Raw genomic sequence first — 25409 nt, forward strand, 5'->3', positions numbered from 1 at the left:
AAGGTCGATCTGCTCAAGTCCTACAGGAGGTAGATAACTGCTCTTGGGCGTTGTTAGCAGCCTACTCCTGTACCTTTAGTGACTTGCATTGACATGACAAGAATGTTTATTCTCTTTATTTTTACATGGTTATTTTCAGTTTCCATTAATATAGTTTCTTTTGAGAATTGTTTTCACTTTACACTTAATGAAACAATTGCAGGTCATGCAATTCTGTAATAAATTATCACTGGTTATAGGAGCAGGTTCGTTTCATTGGACTAAATGGTAGCGGATGAGTGGGACCATAGGGGTGTGGTGTAGTGACAGCACATTCCTAGTGGTGAAGTGAGTAATCTGTCATCCAAGAGCAAAAAGGGTTTTTATTGTATTTTGAGTCCAGCCTATGAGTAAACAGGTAGGTATCAGTGAAATAACAACTACTACCGCAACTATAGGTTGTTGTAGGAGTGAGAGGTTGGGTGCAGTTTGATATCAGTCATTAAGTGGGGTCTTTTGTGAATACTCTATTAGTACTAGATTATTAGAGAATGGGAGAGAGGTGATGTGACCTGGTTAGCGGTGACGTTTGAATGATGTGTACTGACAGTTGATGTGATGATGATTGTGGCTTGACCATTAATACATTAAAGGTAGGAATGCTGTGCAGTTATATTCCTTAATTTAAGCGATAGACAAATTAGTAGTAAAAGTGGTACACACTTGTCAGTGAAGCTTGCAAAGTGCTCTGCAATAACAACCAGTGGGACAGAAAGTGGAAGGCTGTTGATTGTGGTCTGACAGCCAGTGAGCAGACTCAGACATGTGTGTTGACAACCTTTGAGTAGATGGGTGGGCTGTGCAGCTATAACTTATTAGAATTGGTTTATTAGTGCTGTGTGTAGAAAGAGGATTTAGTAAGACATGTGGAGGTGCATGGCAACTCACATGTGTTAATATTAAGGGATGCGGTATTTTTAGCTCCAAAAAGGAAACCATTTCATATAACTGTAGAAGTTTAGCTATACACTTGCAGTGGAGGTTGTGGAGGGCTCTTTCAGCATATCCAATATTGAAACTGAATGGTATCCATTAGAAGTCTCGATCCCAACTACTAACAACATGATATTAACAATCTGTTAGGACTGGTCGGTATCAGAAAGTCAGCTAAATCAGGTGAGCACTGAAGTATATTTCCCCTCCATAATCCTTGCTCATTGCATCCAGAAAGTCAGTGCTTGCTTTTGTTACTTTTACTGTTACAAATCTGAAGGTCAGACCAAGGGGCGAACAAAGCAACTTTGTCCCAAATTTTCTTAGTGAAAGGGGACCAGTGATTTGCTGTACACACCACCTTAAGACAGATTTGCATGCAGGAGCTCACCGGATGATTTGTTCTTCGCTTGTAAATCCTGATCCAAACATAGAATGTATATCTGAGCAGGAGTATTTGTCTTCAAGAACCCTGTAATGTGTAAAGCAAAGCTTGCAATTAGAAAATGTATTTTAAAACGGTTGTCTGGCTATGGAAACACCCACGAACACAAATTTTAACTCACCCAATTTTCTGGAACACTTTCTCTGAACTGTCCCAAACATAGCGAATTTTTTGTACTTGGATGCACCTCACCTGAAAAGTACAACAAAATCAAGTATGTGTATAAGGCTTCAAATAAGTAGCAACCTTATACTCATATCCTTCCACCAGGAGAACCATTGAAACTCAATCTGCAGATGACAGAACATTCCAGTTAGAAACACAAAATCTAGAAAAAAAATGTTGTCCTAGGTCCCAATTCTGTACATAGCTTATGGTGTGAGAAGGAGGGTCTGTGTGAGGTGCACTGCTGTGCTGCAAGAGGACTGCTTTAGTTCATGCACCCACAGTGCAGCACAGGTTTGTTTAAAGGGCTCAAAAGGTGCAACATCCTGCATGATGGACATTAAAGAGCTGATGAAAGACAATGAAAACATACATCAGTGCACCTTATACAACATGACACGTACAATAGCAAAATTAGAAAACTACCAACAAATGATGCTAAGAAGGGGGAGCATGGAAACTCCAAGTCAATACTATTATCCAACTGGGGTGAACTTAAATTAACCATGGGTAGAAATGGAGTAGCAAGACAAGTACGTGGTCCACCATCAGCGACATCTATTGGGACTTGAAAAGCTCAGAATTCATGGACATTCCTAAAAATGGAGTCCCTCCTATTTTATGGTTTAAATCTTTTATTAGCCTTTTCAAACAGAAAGGAAAAAGACAGACAAATACAGCAGCAAATTCAAGTCTTGGGGGAATACAACATCCCAGTTGCTAGTCGTTCATTATTTACTGCACTAGGTACGTCACAAATCCAAAAAACAACAGAGAACCCTTTCCCGCAAAAACCACCCCCCCCAATGCCCCCCTCCCCATCCCCACTCACCCAGTTACAGGGTTTGCACTAGTGTGTATAGTTAGATGTAGTCCTTACCCCGTGTGACTTTCTGGTTTAGGGATCTCTCTGAGACGCAAGAGCCTGAGATACTTTGGGCATGTCAACTCGTTGAACTCCTTTGATAGTAATGACAAATAGGGGTCCCATACCTCCTGGAATTTTGTCCCCTTCCCTGCTGGAGACATAATGATCTTCTCCATATCTAAAATGTTCCAAATCTCATGTAGCCAGTTTGTGTGTGTGGGAGTGGTCATTTTTCCCCAATGAGCAAGGATGGCCTGGGCCGCCGCTCCCAATGCTATACCTATCTGTCGGCCGTGAATGGACTTCAAAGGGTATGTCAATGGATTTGAGAGGCCTAGCAACACATAGGTCGGGAATATTGGGAGCTGTGTGTCTAGGTTCTTGTCTATGTCGTCGATGACCTGGGACCAATGATGCTGGATATGCGGACACTCCCACAGACTATGTGTCAGGGTCCCTTTGACCCCGCAGCCCCGCCAACAGCTGTCACCATGTGAGGGTTTGATTTTATGTATTCTGACCGGTGTGTAGTACCAGTGTGAGGTAATCTTAGTCAGTGTCTCCATAAGGGCCGTGCTGCATGCCGTGTGGTGAGCCCGATAGGCTATGCTCTCCCATTCTTTTGCGCTTAAGGACCGCCCCAGTTCCTCTTCCCATCTTGCTCACCCAGCGTGAAATGTATGGACCTGAGTCCGGAGAAGGATTGCATATAATTTTGAGATCATGACTTTATCGGATGATTTAGCAAGGAGCCACCTTTCGAACTGGGTCCGGCGGCGTTGCGCATTAGTGCAGTAGGAGGGATGCATGATCCAGTGCCTCAATTGTAGATAATGGAAGCATTCCGATTCCAGATATCAGTCACGTTTGTGATGGAGTAACCCGTCCACCAAACTCTAAATCAGACTCTTAAATCCTTGAATCATCAACAAATGGATAATGAGAAATCCTTTCAACTAAATTCTGCAGACACTCAGCTAAAGATCTGTGGAGAATGGCACAGCCACTAACAATGTGGCCCAAAAATTGTAAATGCACACAAGCAACATCATGAGAATGAATTAACCCGAGAGCAATGACAGATTCTAATTTATCACTGATGCCTGATGTCAATGAAAGTACAAGGAGCAAGATCTACACCATGCAAATGTTCCCTTAAAGTCAGTACCTACAGCTAATTTCACACTCGTAATATCGAGGGTTTTCCATACAAGCTGCCTGTCCCTTGGTACCCCTTGTTTCCTATCACAGAAACTGCAAATGTTAAAAAAAACACAGCAAGGCTGTTACTGCACTGACATCAGGCAGTACATAACATCTGTACTGTGCTAAAAGCAGTTCTTTTGTTACCAATTGCAAGGCAAGACTGGACACTTAGGGCCACTTACATTCTCCACAAATGCTTTCAAAGAAAAGGACTGCAATACCTACATCAACAATTCCACCAATAGGCCCAAAACCTGACATTGCTCAAGACTAGCAACTCAACCTATTGTTCATATTTGTAAGATAACCTTCTTGCCATTCAAGATCTGAAATACACAAGACCACTTAAAATTCAGGAAAAAAAAGAAAACTTGTCTCTCTCTCACATAATTGGATCCTTTGATTCCAGTATTGAAACAGTTAGAATACTCAGTCACCGAATGACCAAAGTCTCATGAATACCACATATGAGGAACCCACACATTCCGCCTAAAAAAGACCAGCGTCCCTGCTTAAACTCAGCAGGACCCTTCATGGTGACAACAATGGTGCAAACATCGAGGAGGGGTCATTACAATTGGATACCACCACAGCAGCCTGCAACCAGTGCAGGCTGTGTAACAAGAACATACCCAGTCATTCCAGACTAAGCACCTGTAAGAGGCCTGAACTGTCATGGGTAATCCACTCAGACAAACTATAATTTGACTGTAGAGATCTACCACACATAAGTAGAACCTTGAAAGGCTCTATTATAGTCTATCCCTCAGGCTCTGACCATCATATTGCCTTTAATCAATATTAGGCATCTTATAAGTCTGATCATATAAAGACTTGTTGTTATGCAGTCCATACAGTAGATATCTGCCTTCTCTTCTTCTCCCCCTCTTTGTATATTTTTGAACACATTTCATCCTTTAACATACTGCTAGGTGCTGTGGCCCATGACAAGATGAGAGCACCACTCTGATTGCTCACACACAATACCAAAAAACATCCGACATGTGATCACGATATATATATATAACATTCTTTCAACAGAGTGCAACCCCATGGTGTAGCATAATACACTTTTGTGAATGTGCTTCTGCGCCCTCCCATGGGGTTTGAAGCACTATATAAATGCAGCAATATATAACAATATAAAAAAGGATTGAGATGGAGGATAAAAGGAGAGCACTAAATTAGATTACTTGGATTTGCCTCTGCACGTATATATATATATATATATATAGTCACTTAAAAAACCATAGGTTTCAGGTATGTTATAGTTAGGAATTAGCATATAAAAAACCTTAGAAATTCATGGGCGGTATAGTTAGCTGGACATTTCCCTCGTACAAAACCATTGAAATTCCCCCGTTATAGTTAGTTCAGCTAACTATAACTCGTGCCCCCACAATGCACTGCTGATGACTACATCACTCATGACATGGTCAGTGACATCACTGGAGACATCACTCATGACATCTCAAATGACATCAAATGACCATGTCATGGGTGATGTAATATGTGACGTCATCAGCAGTGCATTGCGGGGGCGCGAGTTATAGTTAGCTGAACTAACTATAACAGCCCCCCACCCTATTTATTTTCTAGCCCCAGGGGGTAGCGGTCCCCCTGGGCCCCCCAACAATTTTTTACGCATTTTGCCCCCGGGATTTGGCACCCCGGGTGTTAATTATTAAGGAAGTGCGAAAGCCCGCGCTTCGTTTTTTTTTTTTACGGCCGGATCAGCTCACCCTGCGTGCATTTTGCCGTTTTTAAAAAAAGGGGCCCCGGGAGTCCTTCTGGGACCCCCTAAGCAACTCTAGAGGGTCAGAGTATTTCTACCCTGCCCCTTTATATAGCTCACACACTTATTTCCCTTACTTCTTCAGCCTTGCTTCTACCGAGGCACAAAATGGCTGTCAACAGGTCCTGGTTTCGAATGTTGACAGACACTTGACAGCCAATTAGCATTCAGCGCGTGATCGGGAGGAAGCGCGCACGGTTCGCAAAGGGTGCCCTTAGGGTGCGCATAGGGTGAGCGGATCCTTCGAGGCCATAGATATATATGTACTTTTAACTCTAATTTTCTCAGGAACTACTTAACGGATTTACACCATTTAAGCAAAAGGCATGAGTCTGAACTGAGGACTACCTTTTTGCCAAATTTGGTGTAATTCCGTTCAGCAGTTCGGGCTGTAGCTGCGTCAAAAGGTCCTATAGGAAATTGCATAGGGAAAATGCATTTTGGGACCCCCCTTTTTTCTCAGCCCCCGCTTGACGAATCACCCTGAAACTTTCAGGAAGGGAGCGGAACGGAGCTGGCCAAAAGTTTGGAAACTTTTGCGAAGATTCGTCAACCGGCGCCAGACTTATTGGGAATAAAATGTTGCGGATTTCCTATGGAAATTAGTTCCTAACTATAACTACCTACTGGCGACTGCCAGTAGGTAATATATATATATATATTATATATTGTTCCTCTGCTGGGGCATCGAGAGGCATCGCTGGTTCTGGAGTGCTTTCCTGCCATGTGGGCACCTTGGGAGCAATAATATATATATATATATATATATATATATATATATTCACTTAAAAAACCATATGTTTCACACATGTTATAGTTAGGTGGATATTTCACTCGTAAAAAACCAATGAAATTCCACCGTTATAGTTAGTTCAGATAACTATAACTCGCGCGCCCGCAATCCTCTGCGCATGACGTCACATATTACATCACTCATGACATGGTCAGTGGCATCACTCTTGACATCACTGATGACATCATCCTTTTGATAGAGTGGCGGTTGCACGAGTTATAGTTATCTGAACTAACTATAACGGTGGAATTTCATTGGTTTTTTACGAGTGAAATATCCACCTAACTATAACATGTGTGAAACCTATGGTTTTTTAAGTGAATTTGCAAGGTTTTTTAAATTCTAATTCCTAACTATAACATGTGTGAAACCTATGTTTTTTTCAGTGAATTTGTACGGTTTTTTAAATGCTAAGCTATGTATGTATTATTATTTTTTTTATATATTTATTTTTCAATAAACTACGTATTAACATTTTTTTTTATTTTTTATGGTTTTTCACAGTGCGCACCACTGCAATTTAAAAAAAAAAAAAATATGTAAATGTTTTTTTCTGCCTTCGGGGTCCTTCAGGGACCCCCTGACAAAGGCTAGGGGCTCAGGAACTCTCTACCCTGCCCCCTTTTCACGTTCGCCACCTTCCTTTTCCACTCTCGCACTGAAAACAAACAAAATGGCGGCCGACACTTCCTGATTTCAACCGATTCGAATGTTGACTGACATGTAACAACCAATCAGAATTACGCTCGCGCACGTTAGGGTGCACGCACAGTGCACGCACGGTGCGCGGCTGTAGATATGTATGTGCTTTTAACTGCAATTTTCTCAGGAACTACTGAACAGATTGACTCCATATATGCAAAAGGCACATGTCTGACCTGAGGACTACCTCTCTGCCAAATTTCAAGTAATTCTGTTCAGCCGTTCGGGCTGTACCTTCGACTGAAGGTCCTATGGGAAAATGCATGGGGAAAATGCGTTTTGGGACCCCCCCTTTTTCCTCAGCCCCCGCTTGACGAATCCCCCCGAGACTTTCAGGGTAGGAGCTGAGCGGAGCACCCCATTAGTTTTGAAAATTTCGCGAAGATTGGTCTACCGGCGCCAAAGTTATTCAAAATAGATTTTTGAGATTTTCTATGGAACACGGTCCTAACTATAACTATCTACTGGCGACCGCCAGTATATACTATATATATATATATATATATATATATATATATATATATATATAAAAGGATTACAAAAACACACCAGCGGGTTTACCCATTCCAATTGCTACAGCCCCTCAACAAAAGCCCTTTGTTGCTGAATTAGAGTTTGGCTGACAGGGTGCTCGGTTACAAACACAGTGAGGTGCCCAGTCTGATTACCATTGATGGTAAGCTTCCTCTGAGACCCAAAGGTGTCCTGCACTATTTACGTTGAATGGTGTGATGTCCTTTTTTCTGTCCCTCTCTGCCACGTAATCCTTTGTGGTGAGGAACACAAAACATAAACACTCCCATACCCGAGGAACACAACTTCCTGGGTACAGAAGTTCATTAATTTTGTATCTTATGTTGTTTGTTTTTGAAAAATAAAACTTTGGTGGAGTTTGGTGGGTGACAGTCAAAACCAATGAGGTCATCCTCGAAGCACCTTGAGAGGAACCACCATGTCAACACAGACACTCAGCGATATCTGAATAGTTAGATTAACGCTACTTTGTAGAAATCAATATTAATTGTTTATAAATGTTCTTATAAATGTTAGAAGGTTGAACTCAATTGATCTAGAGATATTTATTTCACCCTTTCTTAGATAGTTTATGGGGGCTGTTCTCACAATGCTGTGTGTGATGTACCATCCCATAATCTTTATTTATTTATCGGTACAAAGGATCACTTTTGTTGACTATTGATGTCCCGGGTTGTTGGGTAGCTTGTGAACTATATAGGAAGAGTGTGTGCACTATATTCCAGATCTCTGTGTAGTGGTATAAAAGATACTTGTCAGTAATTCGAATTCTTACATTGATGACAGTAACTTAGAAGAGGGTCACACTTTGATAATTTGTTAAGTGACGCTGCCACTTCAATGAATTCTTGTTATAACTCTTTAGTATCTGATAGCTCATGAGCCTGGCTCCTAGAAGCAGCAGAGTATTTTGCTCAGAATTTGTTGACTGCAGTAGGAGCATTTTGTAAATGAGGTGCTGTACACAGAACAATATGTGTGTGACTCCAGAATTCATGCCACTAGACATGCCTATGAAATTGTGAAGATCAATTACAACTTTTATAAAATGGTTCATCTCCAAAGTAGATTTGTAAAATAACTTACTTTTAACTGTGGCTTCATTATAACTCTGTTCACAATGGACAATTCATCTGTACTGATCAGGTGATCTTGTTCCCCGGTATGTATATATGTCGGCCCATATAGGTATGTCCAGGTGACCTTCTTCTTGGTGTATTGTTTAAAAGCATCCTATGGAAAAATAGGGGAATGTGCTACAATGTTTATTAATCCACCTATTGACATATACTTACATATAATCAATTTAGTCAATTAATTTTACAAACTGAGCACCCCTCACATGAGACACATACATTTGAGCCATTGGCCAGCTTGTCTGTTCTGCCCAAACCTTGAGTGGTGTCATTTTATCAATGCCTCTGTCAAGGTTGGAAAACTGCTGATGCCAACAATTATGGAAAATCTTGGACATACCATGCACCGGATAATATTATAATGCAATACGAATGCAAGACAAAACATGGAAAGGCACATATTTAAAAAAAAGATACTGCAGAGATTTCTCTACCATACACAGATCAGTGAATTATACTTGCTTCCTTTCTACACAACCGACTCACAATGATGATTTTCCTGTTTCATTTTCTGGGAGTAGAATTACTTGGGCCTTTTTATAGTTCTAAAAACACCGGGCTTGATAAAGAGCAGGGTGGTAATTACAACATATTCAAAAGCCAATCCAGGAAGATCCCAAATATGCATTAGAATACTGTGCCAATATTTAGGGCCGGTAAAAAAGCAACACAATTGCTCATCATTGTTTTATGAAGACCACAATAGCATTTGTTTTGGGATCCACCTTTCAGGAGTCCAGTGTGGGACACAGAGTGTCAGATCCAATGTATGTATGTGTGTGGTATTTGTATAGAACAAACTGGGCCATAAAGCAGCTGAGTGCAGTAGAAGGTTGTTTTTCAAATATTCAATTAAAACCAATGTAATAATAACAATAACAACAATTATAATAATAATAGGTACATTCGCTTTTCTGTTCATATGAAGACAAATTTGGGCAATGGCTTCTTGCATGCTTCTAAAGGTGGCAAATTTAATGGAAAATAACACATTAAAAAGGTAATAGTTTTAAAATGCATCTTAGTCCAACACTGACTTCTGTAACAACTCTATTTAATTTGTCCTGTAAAAATTACAAAATAGGTGAATAGTATTTGCTACCTGATCAGACGGAGGTCCAATGTGATTTTGAGAGCCTGCATAACACAATGGAGGTCGGATTCAACAACTAGGGTTTATAGATATGTTGTCCTCATTGTCTTCAACAAAGAACATATTTATATTGATAAAGAAGATGGACTTCGAAACGCGTCGGCATTAATGGTGACATGGCTGCAGAAGAAATCAGGGGGTTGGCCTCTTCCGTACCTAATAAAGGAGTTGAAGCTTGCAGCTCGTGTTGGTGTTCGAGTGACTCTCACTTACAGAAACAAGCAGGAGCGAGGATATTAGGCGGTGTTCTGACCACCGAGAGTGCACCACCCCGAGATGACAGGGGGCCACAGAGGTTGATATTTACCGGCTCTACGTGTGGGGCATCAACAGAGGATTTAGGAGGAGACCGCCCGCTGAACAGCAGATATGTTTGCACCTTAAAGGGAACGCATTTCCCTCCGTGACTACAGCTCCCATAACACTTTGCGCAGAATCATGTAGAACAGCCCATCAGGGGGCGCGCAATTTTATGAATTTAAGAACTGAGGCCGGACAGTGCTTCCGTCTCACCACTAGCCTTGATAAAGAAGATGGACTTCGAAACGCGTCGGCATTAATGGTGACATGGCTGCAGAAGAAATCAGGGGGTTGGCCTCTTCCGTACCTAATAAAGGAGTTGAAGCTTGCAGCTCGTGTTGGTGTTCGAGTGACTCTCACTTACAGAAACAAGCAGGAGCGAGGATATGTATATATATATATATAATGTGTGATGGGTCATGACCCCACTCAGACCATACTGATGAGCTTCCACCCCAATCTGAAATTATGGAAGCTCTTGGCACACATTTGGAATTAGTCCATTCACCAAACAATCGATCTTCACCTGGGGTCCCCTTAGCCTTGTAAATTTAGACAAGTATAAAAGTAAATACAATTAATTAAAATTTAATTTAAATATACATTAGTTAGTGACTAACCCATACATTAGTGATGTGCCTGCCCTCATACACATATTTTAGACACCCTTACTCTGGTCCATTTCAAGAATACTCCTTCCAGCCATTTTCTCCGTGGCGTGCTAGTGTTCTGACAATATTATATCAAGAGGGCCAGGTTGGTACCTGGCTTTTAACAAAATCAAGGGGGTACAATGGGCGCATGCTCCATAGTTGGTATTATTATTAGTAGTAGTAGTAGTAGTAGTTGTAGTAGTGGTAGTAGTAGTTCCATTGTTTTTATTGTTAGTATTGTTATTATGCACACATAGAAAGTCAGAAAAGGTAGGAGAAATATGAGCATTCCACCTTTAATGACTGCTTCAAAGTGGCAACATTTTTTCATGCACAACCCTATCTGCTATTATTAGTAAATAGGGTTTTCCATCAAAAACCATTGATGGTTGCATGAGATTGCCCATGTACCAGCTGTGCACAGCCCCTTGATGCACAGTAAAGCAAGGAACTACTTTGTGTTACTTCGAGGCAACTTTCCAGAGCAAAAGAAGATTTCTGCTTGAAAGGAAATAAAAAATCAAACTTTTTGCACCAGTTTGTATCACTTTTATAACACGAACCCAACACAAAATGTTTCCACATCAGCCCCTTCCTGTTTTATGGCTGAGTAGATTAGACCTTCAGAAACGGTTTTGTGATCAAATCCTTATATAATTGTTTCAAAAATAACATGTCAGGGGCCTATTCACAAACTGCATTTTGTATAATGTGTATTAGTACTAAAGTAGGACTTTTAAAGTTCTATAAAATGCTATTTGTAAACTCTGTAGTCATTTCCCTAGACAGATACTGCACATGTAAGTTTACTACTTAGTACTAAGTAAAGAGACCACAGGATTAAGGGTTAAGGGGGGCTTAAGGTGTTAGGGTATGGTTTCAAGCGGGACATACAACCACTCACAAAAGAATAAGCCCATTGCTATTCACAAGCTGCACTTCTGAATATACCACAGCCGAAAAGCGACCAAAAACAGCATCAAATTACTCCATCTCAGAGCTGGAGTAAGTCCAACTACACTCATGGCCAATCAAATCTGCTACTGCAACACCCTCCCAAAGAAAACAATGGCGGTAGGGACTTAAAATAAAACCTATTCAGAAATCAAGATAAGTTCAATTAAATTATTCATAATAGCGAAAAATATAAATAAACATAATTTAAAGTTTTAAAAAATCTAAAATTAAAACATTTATTACTTAATTATAAAATATTAAAACAACTATTTTGGATTTATAAATTAATGTAACAGTCATTTAAATATATTTATTCTCATTTACAATTTTTTGGCAACATTTGTTTATTTGTGTTAGAAAGTGCAAGCATGGAATGCACATTTACGCTTATAATTAAACAGACCATTGCATTGTGGCAACAAAAGAGATAAACACAGGCAAGAAGTCAAACCACTGATGCAGGGTAACAACGCATGAATCCAGCGTCAACGTTGAATGTGGCTTCTCAATCAAACTCCCACCCTGCATACAGCACAGCCATTTGGCGGAGGTCAGATATGTCTACTAACCCAAACATTTCTTGGAGGGAAATAAAGTGGGGGGATAGTAAAATGGGAAACTTTTAATTAATTTTCTACATCACCTTTAATAATTCTGTAACATTTCTATATTTTGCTCTACATTTAAGATATATAAAACTAATTTACATTAATATTTAAAATAAAATATGACTACTTTTTGGATTTAAAAACATTTGTTTTACTCCTCCCTATACTTTACAATAGGGGAGTCCACATACACAATCCACAGTTGAGTTTGATATCACCCTATGGTAAATATATGTAAGATTTCAAAGAATTAAATCAGTAAAAGTATGTCAATATTCCTAGACACTTGCAACCTATTGACGGATAGTATTACCACTACTTGGACCTTTTAGACTTAGGGGCCGATTACGATGTCGGTCAGAAAACATTCTGAATGAATCGGTCTCGGAACGGTTTCTGACCAAATCGGTTTCAGGGAATCTGACTGACCGATTACGATGCTTCTGAACACCGTTTGGACGGACTCCCATTGACTTCAATGGGAGCCTGTGTTCAGACTGAATACACAGGCTCCCATTGAAGAAAGTGGTGGGTGGGGATAATCATGCACCCTGTGGTGGGCACCCTATCGTACCTGCCAAACTGTGCATGGTTGGAAAGAGGGGTCCCTTGGGTACCCGCACGGGCCCCATGTGGAAGGCTCTGGGTGAAGGGGGACCTGCTACAGGCCCCCAAAGTCGGATTCCAACAGATGATCTGTGTCAGAACGACCGATTCAGAAAGGCTGTCCGAATCCGACATCATAATCGCTCAGTCCGAAACGCTGTCCGTAGAGCTGTACAAGTCAGCTACGAATGACTTGTTTACTCTGAATGCCATTCAGAACTGAGTCAGAAAGTCCAAGCGTTTTCCAACTATCATAATCGGTCGGTCAGAAAGCTTTCCAAATCGGTCAGAAAGATAAGTTATGAATCGGATTCAGATGACCCTAATGCCATTCGAAGCCTTTCCAACTGACATTGTAATTGGCCCCCTTGTGTAGAGTCCCCAATAAGCGGATGTATGTCGTTACAACGCACACTTTTACAACGCAGGACACTACAACGCATTTTTAAAAACTACCTTTACAACGCATTTCCATTACAACGCATACTACCTTTACAACGCATACCATTACAACGCATAATATTAAATTGCATTTAAGGTAAGTATTAGATAGTATAGGGGTAAAAATTACTATTCTAACTCCAGGGGGTGCAACAGTAGGGTAAATGTTGGATAGTATAGGGGTAAAAATTACTATTCTAACTCCAGGGGGTGCAACAGTAGGGAAAGTGTTGGATAGTATAGGGGTAAAAATTACTATTCTAACTCCAGGGGGTGCAACAGTAGGGTAAGTGTTGGATAGTATAGGGGTAAAAATTACTATTCTAACTCCAGGGGGTGCAACAGTAGGGTAAGTGTTGGATAGTATAGGGGTAAAAATTACTATTCTAACTCCAGGGGGTGCAACAGTAGGGTAAGTGTTGGATAGTATAGGGGTAAAAATTACTATTCTAACTCCAGGGGGTGCAACAGTAGGGTAAGTGTTGGATAGTATAGGGGTAAAAATTACTATTCTAACTCCAGGGGGTGCAACAGTAGGGTAAGTGTTGGATAGTATAGGGGTAAAAATTACTATTCTAACTCCAGGGGGTGCAACAGTAGGGTAAGTGTTGGATAGTATAGGGGTAAAAATTACTATTCTAACTCCAGGGGGTGCAACAGTAGGGTAAGTGTTGGATAGTTAGATAGGCCATGTGCATCACGCACAAACTCATCAATGGGGCTGGACCTGCCGCCCTCAAAGATATGATCACACCTTATAAAGCCCACAGAAACCTTCGCTCGGACAACGAACATCTGGCCACAGTCCCAAGATTCAAGAAGTCGCGCACCGGTGGCCGCCGCTTCTCGGTTAAGGCCGCCTCTAACTGGAACGCTCTCCCTCGCCTGCTGCGCCTGGAACCTAGCCACGCACTTTTCCGCAAAATACTCAAAACCCTCCTCTTCCCCAAATAGTTCCTGGTTTCCGCCTGTCCTGGATTTTACATTCTTATAGCGCGGGGATGCCCTCGGGTCACCAGGCGCTCTATAAATCTCAAAATAAATAAATAAATAATAAATAGTATAGGGGTAAAAATTACTATTCTAACTCCAGGGGGTGCAACAGTAGGGTAAGTGTTGGATAGTATAGGGGTAAAAAATACTATTCTAACTCCAGGGGGTGCAACAGTAGGGAAAGTGTTGGATAGTATAGGGGTAAAAATTACTATTCTAACTCCAGGGGGTGCAACAGTAGGGTAAGTGTTGGATAGTATAGGGGTAAAAATTACTATTCTAACTCCAGGGGGTGCAACAGTAGGGTAAGTGTTGGATAGTATAGGGGTAAAAATTACTATATTATGCGTTGTAATGGTATGCGTTGTAATGGTAGTATGCGTTGTAATGGAATGCGTTGTAAAGGTAGTTTTTAAAAATGCGTTGTAGTGTCATGCGTTGTAATGTCATGCGTTGTAATGGATTGTGCATTGTAAAAAATGCGTTGTAAGTGTAGTGCGTTGTAAAAGTTGCGTTGTAAAGGTTGTTCCCCCAATAAGCACGGTAAATGGTGCCCATCCGGTTACCACCAGGTCAGCTCTGTCAATGGGCAATGAAACCACATTTTCTAACCCATCACAACATTTTACCCCATGGTCATCCATTCAAAATTAATACTAAGACTTCAAACAGAAAAGTCAACACCAGTAAGCATGAAGGCACCACAATGCCCACATGCGTTTTACCAGCTGACCTCTGTGAAAAGTAATTGCTGAACCAGACAAATCACACCTTTAGTAACTGTTCAAGGACCTCGCTCTGTCCCTGTCCTCACAATGATGACTGGGTTGCACTTCTGCTCTTTCTTCAGTGTGGATGACCAGCCCCTGTCATCTGCGGAGAGTTCCAACATTTGCCTGTCAATGTATATAAACGTTTCTATTGCTCCAATCTAGTGAAGAATACACCCAACAGACTAGACTGAGACAAACTGAAACACGAGCACATTATGCTTACAAACTCTGAACATGCTACACCTCTCAATGATTTATTTTGAACCCCCACCCTCATGGCCAAGGTTTGAAAGGCCACTTCACCTCTCATCCTCACAATGTTGCAGTTAAAGTTTAAGATAAAACAAAGGTACCGTGGTTCGAAGTAAAATAACATCAGCTTCATCCAAGGCACATGGGGTGCAGTGAGCCCAGACATCCCACTCGGGCTTCCAATAGAAGAACAGCATCAGGAACCCCAGAGAGACGATGTACCCAAAGAGGCAGGCAATGCTGCGACACGTCTGTGTCCGGAAGCCGAAGAGCTCCTAAGTATGACAAATAAAGGATAAGGAAGCATTAAACAGAACTTGATAAGGCTGCCAATCAAGAGTTACTGGTCAACTCAAATGTTGAAGGCATAATTGTCTTTCCCAAGCTGTACTGGTCAGCAAAGCATTCAACTCTGATACTCTTACATACTAAACATGCATATTTACAACACAATGCTTCCTGTAAATTGCCTAAAAAGATTTTACAGTCAGTTCTTAAGGGTCACTCATCAACTATTCCTCAAGTCACACTGGCCCCGCCTTCAGAGGGGTATTTGTGGAACTCAGTCCACATGAATCTTAAAAAAAACATAGCGAGTTTTTATGCGTGATTCAAATATGCTGATTTTGAAATTCAAAATGTGCATTATCATTTTTCAAAAGTATAAAGCGACTCCCTTCAGTTCCACTTTTGCCTTTTAAATTGTGTTGTAGCTGTTTTTGAGGAGTTCACGAACACCCTGAGGTTCAGGGTCTAGCTCTCTAGCTCTCAGTGGAGCAGCAGGTGCAGTGGCAATGGCTCTCAGAAGATTGAGGGGCTCTCTGAACCCTCACTGTTGTTGTTTTTTATACTCCGACTAAGGGTACTTCCATCTTAGCACTGTTAATGTTTCTCAGAAAGCTTTCTTTTAGCTAACATTTCCACCTCAAATAGTTTCTGAGTCACATTATTTTAAAGTATTGATAAGAAAGACCAGTTAATTGCACAGATGTCACATTCCGAGAGCTATCCCTATCATTAAGACTCCACAGACTTGACATAGTAGCTCCGCACCTAACTGGGCATATCAGGAGGGACATATTTTGGATCACTCTGTTGGCACTGGCCAAAATGTGTACCTTTGAAAATATCCATTGGGAAACAAGTTGGAAACTTTGTGCCATAAATATTATCTACAAAATATCACCCCATTGGAGTTATTATTAGAATATTTAACCAATGGGATGATATTGTGTAAATAATGTCATCTGACACAAACATTTTGTTGACATTAATTCTGTTTATGGTATTCTGACACACAACCAATCGGATTTTTCAAGATCATTAGTTTATAAAAATTCAGCTGTTTTTCCCTGGCCATTCTCAAAGGTTTATCATGAAGACAATAGTTAAGAACTGTGAACTGATAGCTTTGGGATGGAGGAGTTTCCAGAGGAAGCCATGGAGCCTAAGCATTAAGGACCCGATTTGGATGTCTGACGGAGAGCCTCCGACCAGCGGTCGGAGGCTCTCTGTCCGACATCCTATGTATTCCCCCCGACTGCCGTATTTTGATTACGGCAGTCGGAAGGAAAACTTCAAGAGGATTCTGCTCCTCTTCTGACAGGCATTGTGAGCCCATTGGAACAGGAGCAAACTAGCAATCCCTTTAATAATGGCGGAGCCAAGCTCAGCTCTGCAGTCAGGATGACGATGTCGGTTTCCGACAGCTAATCCATGTCGGCCATTCCTACATGTATTGGCTTTCAGAAAGTAACTTTGGGGGACCCTAGCAGGGCCTTTTATCCCCCTGGCTCTCCACATATGAGTCTGGGAGGCACCTGTGGGGCCCCCCTCAACATTCCTGCACCGTGTGGCAGGCACTGTGATGTGCGTGCCACGCGGTGCAGGGATGTTTACAAACTTACATTTTCCAATGGGAACTTGTGCTGCAGGCGGTTTCGGCCCACCGCACAAGCTCCTATTGGGAAATGAAAGTTTGCAACCGCATCATATGCGGTCACATCTTAATTAGTGTGTCGGAACCGCCGACCTATGGCCAGGTGGTTCCTTCCCTGAAACGTCATCTGCCCGACATTGTAATGAGGGCCAATAATTAGATTTTTCAATTACAAAAATATAATAAACCTGAGATCTGGCAAAATGGTCAATGCGCAAGTTCTCAGTGAAAATGTCTTATTTTACACACATCTGTGGTTCTGAAAGTAGAAGTATTCTTTTGGTGAAATATTACTACCATATTTCATGGTCTTCATTGTTTTGCTTTTATAAGGGTTATCACCTTTTCCATTCTCAAAACAGTTTCTTAGAAACTGTGATACTATCCTCCCTGTCCAATATGCGGCGTTCCACCATGTCAATTCTAGTGCTTCACTTCTCAAGTGGCCTCCTCTTCTTGTTCAGTCATGAGAGGAGAGCATTGATTTTACATTTCATAGCTGTAAAGCTGCCCATGAAGAGAATGTTTTCATGTCATTGTCCTCTTACAATTTGTCCTCATGTTTTTGAGGAGCTTCTACTAGTAGCTTAAAACATCTTCTGTGTTCGAAGGTCAGCTTGCCTTGTTTTGTTCTGCCATACATATCATGCCACAAAGTCAATGGTAGGCTACGTCAGTAATTCAAGGTCAAAAGTAGAAACTGAGGAGTGATAACTACCCAGTCTGCAAAATCATATAGCCATGGGAGACCAGTATGTCAATTGCAAAATTAAGAGGTTGTGCACATACACACTGAAGCATATCTCAGAACAGTAGAAGCCATTCTACTATTATTATTGTGAATAATCTTTATCACAAATCAGCTGACCTAGGCAAAGATACTATTCCAGGTTTCCACAAAGAGATCCAGTCTGACTCATCATACCTTTTAATTATGATTTTAAGGTCTCTCTCTAACCATTATCAATAGGAGATGTCAGATTGAGCTCAGTGGGGAAGGGAAGATGGTGGGATTCCTAAAAAATTATCTTAAATGAGAAAATCCAACATAAATCCTGAGTAGTGACCCGCTAAATAGAATCATATCTCAGCAGTTCACTGAAGCATTCTCATTAACCAAAGTTTGATCATTTATGGAGAAAAGCTGGTGCAGTCAGTGCAGCACATAACAACCCCCCCCCCCCATTTATTCCATTAAACAAGCAGAGGCTCTTTGGCGGCATATACCGCAGCAGCCTAGTGCAGAGCAGCACACTTTCTTGAGTGCACCCCATTTTTTACAAAGCCACAAGCATTCACTGAGCACCACAAGAATACATTTGGGTGACTAATTCATATTTAAAACAGACTTTTTACTTGTTAAAAAGGGCTAGTTTAACAGGTCTCACTGAAGGTTTAAACTGAAGCAGTCAGGTGGTCACATTGGACGGCATAAAGCCCCGTTGACGGCACAATATGTGATGCGATCCAAAGATGACATCTCAGTTTCCATGCCCACAGTGTAGTTTCTACAGCAGATACTATAACTGTACAGAAAAGTCAACTATGTCAATCAGGATTTAGTCACTTTTTACATACATGTTTGAGGGGTCAGAGCACATGCACTGTGAACTAGATGGCACTGCCCCAGTGTGCAGAGACTAAAATCCAGCAATAAAATTTAGCATAGCAAGTTAGGATAACCACACAAAAATACGCATTTTCTCACACCTATCACTGACTAGATTTCATACTAAATTCACTCTCTTTTACCTCCTTAAGTGCTGTGGCTTACTATGTCAAGTGTTTAATCCTTTTTTACTTGTGTGTCCGTTTGGGCTTAAGCCAACAGAACCTTCTCTGAAATTGGTATCCAGGGCAAATTTGGCACATTTTTCCCCACAAGTTGAGGATTCTAAAGGTATCCAGGGCTTGTAGATTTGATTGAAGGGAGCTAAGGAAATAGGCAAAAAATTATAAAATGCTGGTGTTTTTTTTAATGGAAAAATGTGTTGTACAAGAAGTTTATGTGGTTTTTCTCACCCTAGCTTTTTTTTTTTTTTGTTATAGTCGTTTGTTTTCTTAATTTTTTTTGTGGTATATACCCAGTAGCAATTTGTAGAAGAAACAGGCATGGAACTCATCTGTGAACAATTAAGGCTACACATTTCTAACAGAAGACAAAAATATGAATTCAGCAAGGGGTCAGTTAAGTAGAGCGCTAATTGTTTTGTCATAAAGTTCATCCTTGAATTAAAAAACTAATATAAATAAATAGAACTCATGACTTTCCATTGTATACTGATCATGCATTCATTCAATCATTCGTTAAATTTGATGATTGAAAAGTGGGTGAGTATGAAAACAATGCATTTTGAAATGTGCACAAGAAATAGAGATTTTGTGTCATAATGTTTTATTTAAACAAAAATACTCAGCATGGTTACATTGTAGTACAGGGGGGAAGAAACAGCACTATCAGATGCTACTAAGGGAGGGGAGGGGAGAGAAGGAAAAGGGGATGGGGTGGGTGGGGAGGCGATGGGGTGGGTGGGGAGGGGAAAAGACACAGGGAGATGGTACATAACACAGAGGAGTCGAGAAGACTAGCTGGCTTATCGCTGGATGAACCCCCGGGTAGCAATTGTGAAGAAGACGGCAGGCTGTAGTCCAATATGAGTCAGGGGGACAAGTAAAGGGTCCTAGTAGCCTGTCACTGGGGATGGGCAGAGGGAGGGAGGGCGCAACCTCTCTTGTGGGGTTGAGTGGACAGTGCGCCCTTCTGTGCTTGTTTGCTAACCACTAGGGGGGATTGCATGCTGGTAGGTGGGGAAGACAGTCTTGTGGTGTCAGGCCGAGGAGGAATGTAGTCCATTGGTTGGGAGGAAAGGGTGAGACCCTGAGTGGTCTACATGACAGGTGGCAGAGCATGCAGCGATGGCAATCCAATTAGAAGGTAACCATCTATCTACATGTGCGGGGGGCGGGGGAGAGGAGCAGGTAAGAGGGGGTGGACAGAGACAGAGTGGAAGGGAGAAGGGGGACAGAGTATAGGCAGAGAGGGAGCAGGACAATAGAAGGAGGGATGGTAAACATGGAAGGGGCTGGGAGGGTGGGGGGAGGGAAAGAGGAGGAGGGGATGATGGGTGTGGGAGGTGGTGGGGGAGAGATAGGGAGGGAGAAGGCAAATTCCTGCAGAGGGCACTGATATTGCAAAAAAGGGGTGGGACAGAACTGTATGTGGATGGTGTGGTAGAGGTGGCCTGACATGAAACCTCTCAGGGAGGTACCCGGGGTCGTCCGCATGGCCCCCAAGTGAGTTGGTCGCGGCGCACGAGGTGAGTAACAGTTGAGGGGATGAGGTTAATTTCTCCCGCTTCATGGGGTGTCCTGTAGTAAGGAAGCCCACATCTGCCAGAATAATTCAGCCTAGTCTTGTGTCACATGAATACCATTGAAATTTCACAGGAGCAGACTGACACCAATTTCCAACTCCCCTATTCAATTTCCCAGCCAAACACTGTCAAATGCAATATGGCTGAAGAAACCAAAAGGGGGAAAAAGTGTAGGGGACAAAGAAGAGACAGTTACTCTCCCTTCTGGTTCTTCTCAGTAATTGTTTATATTCTTCTGAGTTAGTGATCTGCTAGGAAAAGTCTTATTACATCACATTTGTCAGCTCAGGGTTAAGTTTTGAAATTAAAACATGATAAACTGCTACTTATTCTCTACTAACACTTACCTAATTTGTATGTAGCTATTGCTTCTCTTCGTTTTTTTCATTGATATTCTGAAGATTGACAGTATAACTCTTCTCCAAATAATGAATGTTCTCTTCTTTATTTTTTCAGTGAAAACTACTTGGTGAATAGGCGCAGAGGATAAGATGTCAGCTGGGACTACACTGACTGGTAAGTATGATAATGACTTGCACCATTCACCTTAAAAACTATCGTGTATTTAAATTAATTATCCATCACAAGAAAACCTTTTAACCTTTCGAGAATTTCCCTGCCAGGAAAGGAAGAGGTAGGCACTCTAACGACAATTGCTTTCTCTTTTGAACACTATTCAAAATCTATTCCCTTCTACAAACAGAATAACGGCATGCTGAAGGAATGGTATTACAAATAAAGTATTTTTTCTTTAGACTGCTTCAGCATTCTCTCAGACATGTGACTAACGCTGCGCATTCAGAGGCAGTGTTAGTTTTAACCCCTTGTGTGCTCATGACGAGCAGGCACACAGTCGCCGTGTGCTCATGATGAGCCCAGCTCGTCATGACACCCACCCACAGGGGAAGCGCTGACGATCCCCCTGTGGGTGGTCGATCAGCGGGTTTGTTACAGGGAAGGCAGGGGAAGACCTTCCCCTGCCTCCCCCCGTCTCCCCCTCCGCGTCATCAATGACGTCAGCGCGCGAGGCGCGCTGACGCCAATAAGGGTTCCCTTTGTTTACCAACGCGCAGGAAGCCATTTGCTTGGGGCTGGGGAGGGGGGTATTTAAATGAAAGAGGCATCGGGGGAAAGGAAAGGGTTTTTTTTTCCCTCGATGCCTCTTTTGTGCATTCCTGCTGCACGATCGTGCGATCGTGTAGCAGGAATGCCCTCTAGCGCCAGAGATTTTTTTTTTTTAAAGGGCCATGACTTTCGTGTTTGGGGGGAGCAGCCCCTTAGGCAAGGGTTGCTCCCCCTTTTGGGGGCAATATATTCTTGCTTTGTCTGCCCCCCTGGGGGAGTTCAGACATTTTTTGTTTATAAAATCGACCCACTGGCCATTTTACAGCAATGTAGTGGGGAGTGGCCCCTTGGGCAAGGGTCACTCCCCTTTTTGGGAGCAATGTATTCAGGCTTTGTCTGCCCCCATGGGGGTGCAGATTATGCCATTTTTAGGTCGAGCATTCAAGACCTCTTGTATATAATTTAGTATATACTTATATGTTTACATAGTTTGTGGGCTTTGGAGATCAGCCCTAGGACTTTTCTGCTTCCGCTTAGGGACTTTTTTTTCTGATCAACTGACTCTATTTAACTTTCTTGATAGAAAACGACCAGCAGAGGTCAGTAAAATACCAGAATCACTTCAGCATTCTCTAGGTTTCAGTCCATAGAAATTGTCTTCCACGAGCACCCATAGACAATAATATTTTTTTTAAATCTTCTCTTTTCAGTGACATGACCACCGAAGGCCCAGATTTTATATTACAAACAGAGCTTTGGACTATACCATTTCCCGCTGAAAGGCAATATTTCTCCCTGTGTGTTCCAATACTTGGCGTGTCACGCAGTTTGGTGCTTGCTTTTCCTCCATGTCAAAGAACAGCAGATGTTTCAGGGCGCAGGCTAATGTGCTGCATAGCTAAGTACATATAAGGTCTCAAAGGCGAGACCGATAGCATTGCAAATGCTTGTTTAATGTAGGGCCCACTAGGCCACCAGGGAGTTATTTGTGGAGAGTGACTCCTTGGGCAAGGGTCACACTCCTTTGGGGTCAATCTTTGTGGCTGTGTCTGCCCCGCAGGGGGCCAGATGGCCATGTTTTCTTTTATTAATTGGGCCCACTAGACCACCAGGAATTTTTTTGTGTGGCGAGGCCCCTTGGGCAAGGGTTGCTCCCATTTTGTGAGTATTAATCTGGCCATTTCTGCCACCCTGAGGGGCAGATCAGCTGCTTTGTTTATTTGTAGTGCCACAAGGCCACCCAGGTTTTTTTTTTATGTTGTTGAGCGGCCCCTTGGACAAGGGTCGCTCCCTTTTATGGGAGGATGATTGTGGTCATGTCTGCCCTCTTTGGGTGGCAGAATAGCAGTATGTTTTTAGGCCCATCTGTCCCAAGGGGGCAGAAGCCACTATCCACCTGCATTTTTTATTTTTTATTTTAGTGTTTGGGAGTGGCCACAAGGGCAAAGGTTGCTCAACTTTTATGGGGGTGAATATTTTATTTATACTCTTAGGCTCACCTACCCCTTAGCTTGGCTGGTGGATTGTGTGCGGACTGGTGCATTATTTGCATATGTGATTGTAATGATTTTTTTTCTCCTTTTTATTCTAGTGTAAAACTTTTGATTCCTGTTCGCGATTTCAACAGTGGTGTTCTGCAGTTTTGCGTAGTTGCATTTTTTTGGTAAGAAAAACATTTTTGTTGTACATACTCCAAATTAGTATTTGTGTCATATATGAATGAATTTTTTTGTAAGTGGTGTCATAATGGCAGCTTATTTAGTTAGTGTTTTGTGCATGGAATTTCTTGCGATGTGTTTTGCATTGTCTTATCTGTAATTTTCTTTTCTCTTTCTTTTTTAGTGGGATATTGTTGATCCATACTGTGTCTGTGCAGAGTAGGTGGTGGTGAATTTATCTGCTTCTGGCAAGTGAGTGGTATCGTTTTGGAGTATATAGGTATGTCTAATAAAGGTGCATTTTGTTTATTACTTATTTTGCAAAGTGTTTGTTGTTGTTGACTTGTTTGACAAGTTACTTTTATTAGTAAGCAGTACGGCTAGCCGTAGAATGACTGCTCAGCAGGTGGTTGGTATGCTTCTTGAATCTTCCTCTGAGCACGATTATGAGACTGACAGTGGGTCTGAGGGAGAGGAGGGAGGGGAAGATTCAGGCAGTGAGTTTTCTCTCCACATGGAATCATCGGATGATGAAGGTTCTCTCAGTGCAGATGAAGGTACTCTTGGTGTGGATGAAGCTACTCTCAGTGTGGATGAAGTGCCTGTTTTAGAGGAGGATACTGCTGTGCCGATGGTGCAAGAGGCATCTGGATTGCAGCCTGAGGCTGCTAGGCTTCCTACGGGAAGTGCTGGAGTCTGGGTTGATCCAAACATGGTGCAGCCGGTGTTGCCTGCCTTTAGTGGTGATGCAGGGTGTAGAGTGGATTGTGAACATTTTTTGCCGATACAGTTTTTTCAGTTGTTTATGGATGATGTATTTTTGGGTGAGATTGTTGAGGAGACTAATTTGTATGCTGAACAGTTTTTGAGGGACAACAGTGACAAACTTAGGCCCCACTCTAGATCTACCCGGTGGACTCCCAGAAATTTGGAAGAGATGAAGAAGTTTTTGGGTTTGACTTTATTAATGGGTTTGATAAGGAAGCCGTCCATGGCTTCATATTGGTCTACCAGTCCCTTGATGGCAATGGCCATATTTCCTGCAGTTATGACTCGGTATTTGCTTTTGCTATGGATGCTGCATTTTGTTGATAATTCTTTGGCGTTGCCACAAGATCACCCTGACTGTGACCGTCTTTTTAAGATTCGGCCTGTTCTTGTTCACTTTGAAGATCGATTTTCAGAGATCTATACTCCAGGGAAAGAAATATCTATTGATGAGTCTTTGGTCTTGTTCAAGGGCCGTTTGGTTTTTAGGCAGTACATCCCTAGCAAGAGGGCACGCTATGGAATTAAGCTGCATATGTTGTCTGAGATTAGGACAGGATATGTTTTTAATTTCCATGTGTACACTGGTTGGGATTCCACTATTGACCCCCCTGGTTGTCCGTCCACTTTTGGAGTTTCTGAGAAAATTGTGTGGGATCTTGCTAGAGGACTGTTTAACAGAGGCCACCATTTGTACCTTGATAACTTCTACACTGCTGTGCAATTGTTTAAGGAATTGTTCAAAGTGGACACTTTTGCTTGTGACACAATCCGCTCTAACCGTAAAGGTTATCCAAAAGAGCTTGTTTGCAGAAAACTTCAGAGGGGACAGTGCAGTTCCTTGTGTAGTGATCAACTAATAGCTGTGAAATTTGTGGACAGTAGGGATGTGTACATGCTGACTACCATCCATGATGAGAGTACTTCACCTGTGGCTGTTTGGGGTCAGATTTCTGAAGTGCACAAACCTGTGTGCATTTTAGACTACAATAAGCACATGGGTGGTGTTGATAGATTAGATCAGAGGTTGGAACCTTACACTGCTATTCGTAAGGCTTATGTTTGGTATAAGAAGTTGGCCATCCATCTCTTTAATTTAGCAACTTTCAATGCTTTTGTTGTGTTCAAGGAGTGTTCTCCTGCATCAAAGTTGACTTTTGTTCAGTTTCAGCAATCTGTGATAGGCAGCCTTTTTGTTGTGGAACAGGCAAGTGTTTCTGGAGTTGGAGTCGTGGAGGATGTGGCTTGATTGA

General features: G+C 41.9%; 1 protein-coding gene across 1 annotated transcript in view; it reads right to left on the minus strand.

Moving 5' to 3' along the window:
* LOC146788639 (putative cation-transporting ATPase 13A5) overlaps positions 1 to 25409 on the minus strand; it is a 586298-nt gene that overhangs the window by 471787 nt on the left and 89102 nt on the right. Inside the window, exons 2-5 of the mRNA XM_085635842.1 lie at positions 15454 to 15627; positions 8567 to 8713; positions 1539 to 1609; positions 1364 to 1444 (exon numbers count right to left, since the gene is read on the minus strand). Coding sequence (XP_085491968.1) covers positions 1364 to 1444; positions 1539 to 1609; positions 8567 to 8713; positions 15454 to 15627 — 473 coding nt within the window. The remainder of the gene's footprint in view (positions 1 to 1363; positions 1445 to 1538; positions 1610 to 8566; positions 8714 to 15453; positions 15628 to 25409) is intronic.

Source organism: Triturus cristatus, chromosome 11 (assembly GCF_964204655.1).
Source record: "Triturus cristatus chromosome 11, aTriCri1.1, whole genome shotgun sequence".
NCBI classification, from domain to species: domain Eukaryota; kingdom Metazoa; phylum Chordata; class Amphibia; order Caudata; family Salamandridae; genus Triturus; species Triturus cristatus.